Source organism: Engraulis encrasicolus, chromosome 14 (assembly GCF_034702125.1).
Source record: "Engraulis encrasicolus isolate BLACKSEA-1 chromosome 14, IST_EnEncr_1.0, whole genome shotgun sequence".
Classification (NCBI taxonomy): Eukaryota; Metazoa; Chordata; class Actinopteri; order Clupeiformes; family Engraulidae; genus Engraulis; species Engraulis encrasicolus.
In genome coordinates, this window is record NC_085870.1 from 7,632,935 (window position 1) to 7,641,826 (window position 8,892).

At 47.1% G+C, this 8,892-nt stretch overlaps 1 protein-coding gene across 1 annotated transcript in view; it reads right to left on the reverse strand.

Annotated features, from left to right (window-relative positions):
• Positions 1-1,737, reverse strand: part of draxina (dorsal inhibitory axon guidance protein a) — a 27,040-nt gene extending 25,303 nt beyond the window's left edge. The window contains exon 1 of the mRNA XM_063214841.1: positions 1,257-1,737. Coding sequence (XP_063070911.1) covers positions 1,257-1,542 — 286 coding nt within the window. The 5' untranslated portion in view covers positions 1,543-1,737. The remainder of the gene's footprint in view (positions 1-1,256) is intronic.
• Between the last annotated feature and the right edge of the window lie 7,155 nt (positions 1,738-8,892).

Below are 8,892 nucleotides of genomic sequence, written 5' to 3' on the forward strand. Positions count from 1 at the left end.
TAACTCATCTTTGCTTGCTATGTAGTGGTTCCGTGTTAGTCTCTAGCGAACACACAAAGCCACTGCATAGAGCTATTTGCATATATGTGAATCAGGTCCCCAACCGACTTCCTGTACCCAATTTGTCACCACTCTGAGTTCCATGACTCAGGGATGGGAACCTTTTTCATTCGAAGGGTCACTTCCAATTCAACTGAGGGCCGTAGAAGTCCTCAGAGGGCCGTACTATGGACACAAATCAGGATTTCACCCTGTCCTTTAGGCCTATATTGAAGGCAGCCAGCTTTAAAGGGACATTGTGTGAGATTTTTAGTTGTTTATTTCCAGAATTCATGCTGCCCATTCACTAATGTTACCTTTTTTATGAATACTTACCACCACGATCAAATTCTAAGTATTCATTATGACTGAAAAAATTGCACTTTTCATATATGAAAAGGGGGATCTTCTCCATGGTCCGCCATTTTGAATTTCCAAAAATAGCCATTTTTAGCTGCAAAAATGACTCTTGGACCATACTAGAAAATATTTGTTTATTACTTAGTAAACTTTTATGTAAATATCAAATTTGGCGATAGCCAACCCAGTTTCAATGAGAAGCATAGTTGCAGTACCTTTTTTGACCATTTCCTGCACAGTGTCCCTTTAAAGCACATCCCACCTTCTCTAGGTCCCCTGAATATAACTTCATTGTACTGCACATGTATTTTCTAAGATTCCTTTACAAAATATGTCATATTTCACGTGAAACTGCATAACATTAGAATTATATCGGGGGCAGGATAAAATGGCCTCAAGGGCCACAAATGGCCCTCGAGACACAGGTTCCCCACCCCTGCTCTACCTTGAGCCAGGTTGATGAGGTCATTGGTGAAACCACCTATGTTGAGAAATAAGCATGACTTTTACTCTGTCAGTTCAGGTTTCCACCTCTGGAAGCTGCAGTAGATATCTAAATGTAGAAGTCTGAAGTACAGGCCTGACCTAGCCTGATTATCATCGACTTTCAAATATCTTCGAGACTTGGTCTGACCAAGAGCATAACAATTAACATTTCCCAAACTGTATGGTTGACCCTCCTCCCTTATAGTTTGCTCATGATTGTTTGCTCCCTGACAAATTGGGAGGAGTTCCCGTTTTTTCGGGAGCTCAGAACTGTGTTTGTATTGTTCTTGGACTGATTAGAGGCAACGCTGAAGGTGTGGTGTCACTAGGAGGGTGCAGCCTGGCTAGACCTGACCCCTCACGGATCTCACCTTGTCTGGCCTTCTCTTTCCGACCTCCCTGCTTCTTGTGCTGGTGCCCGTGGTGATGCCCTTTGTGATGCCCGTGACCATGAGTGTGCCCGTGCCCGTGCCCGTTCCCGTGCCCGTGCCCGTGCCCATTCCTCCTGCCCTTCCTCCCTAGCTCCCCACCAGGCGGCTGGTTGTCCCGGGTGTCCGAGGAGGAGGAGGCGCCGCCTCCGAACCCTCTGTGTGACCTCTCCTGCTCCACCACCATCTCATCGTCGTCATCATCATCGTTGTCATCTCCAGGCCCCATCTCCAGCCTCACGGGGCTTAGGCCCTCCAGCCCTGGGCCGTCGTCTTCAGGCCGAGCCGGGTGGTGCACTGGCCGGTGGGTCAGCAGGCTGGAGATGGGTGGTCGGCCAATAGTACCACCACCACCTACACCACCGGCACCTCCTCCTCCATTGGCACCACCATGCTTCCGGCGATGGCCTACTCCTCCCCCTCCTCCTCCTCCTCCTCCTGCTCCTGCTCCTGCTCCTGCTCCTGCTCCTGCTCCTCCTCCTCCCCCAGCCCCCATCTCAGGGTCCAAAAGGAGGGTGTTGTCACTGCCACTCCCCCCGCGGGCCACTTTCTTGGGCGGTCCGGAGCCAAGGTCTGTGGACAGGACTGAGCAGGCCAGGCAGGCGAAGAGCAAGGCCCAGGGCAAGGTGCGGTGGAGAGCGGCCATGTTGGGTCAAAGTTGAACAGGGCCGCCTGTTGAGGAAAGCACAACAAGAGCACAGGCAATGTGTTAAGACATGGACCCTGGTACATAATGGTTTGTTGTTACCAGAATGGCAATGACCAAGTCACCATGTATCTATGTAGAGTGTCATAGTGGTGTTATACCATAGAAAACAAGTTGGTCCACTTGAAAAAAAACTAGGCCAGAGATGACTGGGAAAAAGGTGTGGAAAGTGAAAGCCCAACTGGGAAACTCTAACTCCCATTGTCATTGTGACACAACACTGCACACTGCACACTGCATACAACGAAATTGCATAGGGAGCAGTGCGACGGGACAGTACCATCCTCAGGGTACCTCAGTCATGGAGGAGGATGGGGGAGAGCACTAGTTAATTACTCCCCCCACCAACCTGGGGGGTCGGGAGGTGAAACGAAGTCTGACAGCCTAACCGCTTAGCTTACCCATGACTGCTCTAAAGTCTAATGCTATAGTAGTTAAGTATTTTATAATAATAATCAGATAATTAAGTGCTCCACTGGTGGAATCTATGCATTATAAAGGAATTACAATGGTATAGGCCCAAATAAAAAAAATAAAAAAACAAAGTTAATGCCTCTGGGGCCTATGCAAAGCTAGTGCAGGATAAGTTAAGGTTAAGTTTAGAGGTAAATCATCTAATATAAGAGCTTTTTCTTAACCCATTTTGTCCTAAGCCCTTTTTGGGAAAGGGTGTCCTCTACCTATTAAATCCTAAATATCTCAGCCTCCGAAGCACATACAAACATGAAATGAAGTTGCGTTTAAAAGCTAGGATCCTCGTTTTGCCTTAGAATGTGTTCATCAAGCTTTAGCTTACCCACATTTTCAATAAAACAGCTCAAATCTCAAGATCCTGAATTCAGCGTAGCCTATATGTGTCTCCAGGAGGACACAATGGGTTAAGAAATAGAGGACTCCAGGCTCTACTATTAGATGATTTACCTCTTAACTTAAACTTAACTTATGCTGAACCAGCTTTGTAGTATAGGCCTCAGGACCACACAGCGAAAGCACACAGGCCCCTACAAACACAGCTCATGAGCATGGCGGGGAAATAAAACTACAGTGCCTTCAAAAAGTCTACACACCCCTCCTCAAATGTCAGGTTTTTGTGATGTAAAAAATGACAGAAAGACAAATTAATTCACAGCTTTTTCCACCTTCAATCTAAACTATTAACCTGTACAATGCAATTGAGAAACAAGCATAAAGCTTTAAAGGGAAACAATAGAAAATAAAAAAAACTTCAATTAATATGGTTGCATAAATATACACACCCTTATATTAATACTTAGTTGCAGCACCTTTGGGCTTGTCTGGGCTATTCCAAAACCTCAATCTTATTCTAGTGAAGCCATGCTTTTGTAGACTTAGGCGTGTGCTTGGAGAAATTGTCGTTCTGAAAGATTAGTTCCTCTGCATCTTCACCTTTCTACCAGGGGGTTAACGGTTTTGTGCCACTACCACGGCACCTGTCGAAATTTTCACAATTCCCTCCTCCCTAATGAAGGCCCCAGTTACAGCTGAAGAAAAACAGCACAAAAGAACAATGCTGCCACCACCATACTTCATGTTAGGTATGGTGTTATTGCGGTGATGTTTTGCGCCAAACATACCATTTTGAATTATGACCAAAAAGTTCAATCTTGGTGAGGTAAATTTAGCAAAAAATACTTCTGTAATCTCCCAAATGCATGTGGGAAGATGTGTTATGGTCAGGTGAAACTGAGGTTGAACATTTTGGACATAATTCCAAAAGGTATTTTTGGCACAAAACATCACCAAAGTAACACCATACCTAACATGAAGTATGGTGGTGGCAGCATTGTTCTTTTGTGCTGTTTTTCTTCAGCTGTAACTGGGGCCTTCATTAGGGAGGAGGGAATTATGAAAATTTCCACAGGGGCTGTGGTAGTGGCACAAAATCTTTGGCCCCCTGGTTTAAAGGTGAAGATGCAGAGGAACTAATCTTTCAGAACGACAATTTCTCCAAGCACACGCCTAAATCTACAAAAGAATGGCTTCACCAGAATAATATTGAGGTTTTGGAATGACCCAGACAAGCCAAAGGTGCTGCAACTAAGTATTAATTTAAGGGTGTGTATATTTATGCAACCATGTTAATTGAAGTTTTTTATTTTCTATTGTTTCCATTTAAAGCTTTATGTTTGTTTCTCAATTGCATTGTACAGGTTAATAGTTTAGATAGAAGGTGGAAAAAGCTGTGAATTTATTTGTCTTTCTGACATTTTTTTACATCACAAAAACCTGACATTTGAAGAGGGGTGTGTAGACTTTTTGAAGGCACTGTATTTTAGTATTTTAGCAAACAGCCTGTGGTCTGTGCATCAGTGAATCACATTAACCAGAGCAAACATGTCGGCGACGCATCTTCGCACAGCCTGATCAGACAGCAAGACGTATCAGCTTTGAACACACGAGGTCTTTGCAAAGAAACACCAGCAAACAAACAGCCAAAAAGCGGAGCCTTAAAGCAGCCTTAATCTCCAAAGGCACACGTGTCGAGGGAAAAGACATTAAACAAAAAAAGAAGAAGAAAATCAGAATATGCTAGATGCTGGTTGGATTTGGGGTTAAAAAAGGGCATGGTTTTTTTTCTTCTTTCTCTGGAAGGAGATCAAAGAGGGAGATGAGGCTGAGCTTGCCTGGTTAACACCAGACCTAATCACAAGTGAGATTAGGTCTGGGGAGTTGCCTATATTAAATTCCGTAGGGGCCAGAATACTTGGCTATTATGACACACTACCCTGCTCTCTGATTGGGCAGAGAAACTGTAAAGGTCGGAATGCTTGGCCATTATGACACAGGTACCATGATCTTGGATGTTATGAGTCATCCTCGCCATACTGTCTTTCAGATCGAAACGATTGTGTAGAACTAAAGGCAGTATGGGAGTTCCCAGGCTAAGGCTGAGCAGTCTCACGGTGGAAATCACAGACGCGCATGTTGTCCAGTCAGACATCCCCCTCTCTGGTGCGTGCCCAGCATCCCCCTCTCTATTGTTGGAGGGATCTGAAGGTCATGCTGGCATCCAAATCAGACCCCTTCGGTTTTTTTGGTCATCCTTGTTATCCTTTGTTCCCATAAGTGGAACGCTTGCTACTGCCACACACGTGCATGCAGTCTCACAATCTCTCTCACTGTGTCTCTCTCACTGTGTCTCTCTCTCTCTATTTTCCGGTATACACAAACACACATGCTCAAACAAATAATGCACACAGATACACACATACACACACACACACACACACTCACACATACACATGCACGCACGCAGTCACACACACACACACACACACACACACACACACACACACACACACACACACACACACACACACACACACACACACACACACACACACACACACACACACACACACACACACACACAAATAAACAACAATCAGGCGAGCCTCTCGTCCATGTCTCGAAGGAGATGTGTACAAGGACACTAGAGAATAGATACAGAGAGAAAGAGAGAGAGAGAGAGAGAGAGAGAGAGAGAGAGAGAGAGAGAGAGAGAGAGAGAGAGAGAGAGAGAGAGAGAGAGAGATGTCTGTGGGGGAGGGAGATGATGAAGATGAAGAGAAGTGATGAGGAAGAATAGAAAGAGGAAAAATGGGAGGAGGTAGAGAGGAGGAAAGAAGAAAATGAGGAGGTGGTGGAGGAGGAGGAGGAAGAGGAGGAGGAGGAGGGTGGATGGAAGAGGAACAATAGGAGGAGGAGGAGGAGGAGGAGGAGGAGGAGGAGGAGGAGGAGGAGAGGAGGAGGAGAAAGAGGAGGAATAGAAGAGGAAGAAGAGGAGGAGAAGGAGGACTAGAAGTGGAAGAAGAGAAGAAGGAGGAGAAGAAGGAGGAGAATAAGTAGGAGGAGGAGGATGAAGAGGAGAAGTAGGAGGAGGAGGAGGAATAGAAGAGGAAAAGAGGAGGAGGAATAGAAGAGGAGGAGGAGGAGGAGGAGGAGAAGAGGAGGAGAAAGAGGAGGAGAAAGAGGAGGAATAGAAGAGGAAGAAGAGGAGAAGGAAGAGGAGAAGCAGGAGGAGGAGGAGGAATAGAAGAGGAAAAGAGGAGGAGGAATAGAAGAGGAAGAAGAGGAGAATGAGGAGAAGAAAGAGGAGGAATAGAAGAGGAAGAAGAAGAGGAGGAATAGAAGAGGAAGAGGATGAGGAGAAGGAGAAGGAGGAGGAATAGAAGAGGAAGAAGAGGAGAAGGAGGAGGAATAGATGAAGAAGAGGAGGAGGAGGATTAGAAGAGGAGCTGGGAGACTGTAGTCTCAGGCGGTCCCCATGCTAATCAGCACAGCGTGGCTATTTGGAGCTGTGGTGGTCCCCGATGCCACTCTGTCTGAGGGGCTTCCAGTGTGGGGTCCCTGCATTCAGCATCAGCCAATGCCTGTTCCACACACACACACACACACACACACACACACACACACACACACACACACACACACACACACATACACACATACAAACACACACATTCACACTTTCTCACTTTCTCGCTTTCTCTCTCTCTCTCTCTCTCTCTCTCTCTCTCTCTCTCTCTCTCTCTCTCTCTCTCTCTCTCTCTCTCTCTCTCTCTCTCTCTCTCTCTCTCTCTCTCTCTCTCTCTCTCTCACACACACACACACACACACACACACCTGTTACACACACCACAGCTCTGTTAACAGCATAATCCATGTGGGGCATGTTCGCTCCCCCACCTCTCTTTGCCTGACAAAGACCTGAAGGTCGAAACGTTGCGCTCTATTAAATAATTCACAGTAGACAAGCAGTGTCGCAGACTTTATTTTCTTTTTCACTTGGATTCGCTCCCCCACCTCGCCACCTTTCCCGTCACCACCAGCGCTAAAAAGCCATCTCTAGTCCGCACACAGAACGCACACACACACACACACACACACACACACACACACACACACACACACACACACACACACACACACACACACACACACACACACACACACACACACACACACACACACACACACACACACCGCCTTGGGTTCGATTCCAGCTCAGGTGACTAATCATCCATTTAGTGAATTCTCATTGCGATAGCACTACAGAGCAGTGAGAGGGATCGAACCATGTAGACTAATGATCGCCATCACAGCACAGCACAGCACAGCACAGCACAGCACAGCACAGCACAGCTACCAGGCCTGCACAGCACAGCACAGCACAGCACAGCACAGCACAGCACAGCACTGCACTGCACTGCACAGCACAGCACAGCACAGCACAGCACAGCACAGCACAGCACAGCACAGCACAGCACAGCACAGCACAGCACAGCACAGCACTGCACAGCACAGCACAGCACAGCACAGCACTGCACAGCACAGCACAGCACAGCACAGCACAGCACAGCACAGCACAGCACAGCACTGCACAGCACAGCACAGCACAGCACAGCACAGCACAGCACAGCACAGCACAGCACAGCACAGCTCAGCACAGCACGGGCAGGACGAAGTCGTGATGTGTCTTACTGGAGACATTGATGTGCAATGGGCTAAATGGTGTGCATTATGTGTATCGTATGTGTGTGTACTGTGTACATAAATAGTGTGCGAATGTGTGTGTGTGTGTGTGTGTGTGTGTGTGTGTGTGTGTGTGTGTGTGTGTGTGTGTGTGTGTGTGTGTGTGTGTGTGTGTGTGTGTGTGTGTGTGTGTACTCATGCAGTGAGGTGTAATGGTATATGTCTGTATATGACCCTGTGTGTGTGTGTGTGTGTGTGTGTGTGTGTGTGTGTGTGTGTGTGTGTGTGTGTGTGTGTGTGTGTGTGTGTGTGTGTGTGTGTGTGTGTGTGTGTGTGTGTGTGTGTGTGTGTGCGCGTGCATGCGTGTGCGTGTTGTGCATGTCCCTATTGAAAGGTTTGGATGGCAGTTCATCATGGCAGCAGCGTGGTGGGAAGGCCAGTCTTTTGTGGCGTGGAGACAGCCATCCGCACAGCAGATCAATGCCAGTGGTCTATTGATCCACTACAAGGACTGTGTGTGTGGGTGGGTAAGTAGGTGAGGGGGGTCAAGGCATCAAGGCTAGCCTATCCAACACTTGCATATGCATACACACGCACACACACACACAAACACACACGCACAGTCGCACACAGGGTCATACAGACATATGCCATTACACCATTACGCACATGCACACACACACACACACACACACACACACACACACACACACACACACACACACACACACACACACACACACACACACACACACACACACACACACACACGGATATGCATATAAACCCCATGCATCATACAGCCATACAGTACACACATGCAATTGCATGCACCAATGCGCAGACACACAACTCACTTTGCACAATCTCAACACACATTCACCTGCACGTGAACACACACACACACACACACACACACACACACACACACACACACACACACCCACCCTAACACAAGCTAATTTACTATTGACAGAGCAATAACCCTGCTGCACAAACACACACACAAACACTCTTCCCCTCCCTCTCTCTCTCACAAACACGCACACACGCACACACACACGCACACACACACACACACACACACACGCACACACACACACACACACACACACACACACACACACACACACACACACACACACACACACACACACACACACACATTTTTAAATCATACCCACTTGGGAGTCTTGTGGGAAAGGCTAAAGTGTGAGAAAAAGCACCATGGGACAGGAGAAGAGGGGAGGAGAGGAGAGGAGAGGGATGGGTAGAGGAAAGGAAAGGAAAGGAAAGGAAAGGAAAGGAAAGGAAAGGAAAGGAAAGGAAAGGAAAGGAAAGGAAAGGAAAGGAAAGGAGAGGAGAGGGCAGGAGAGG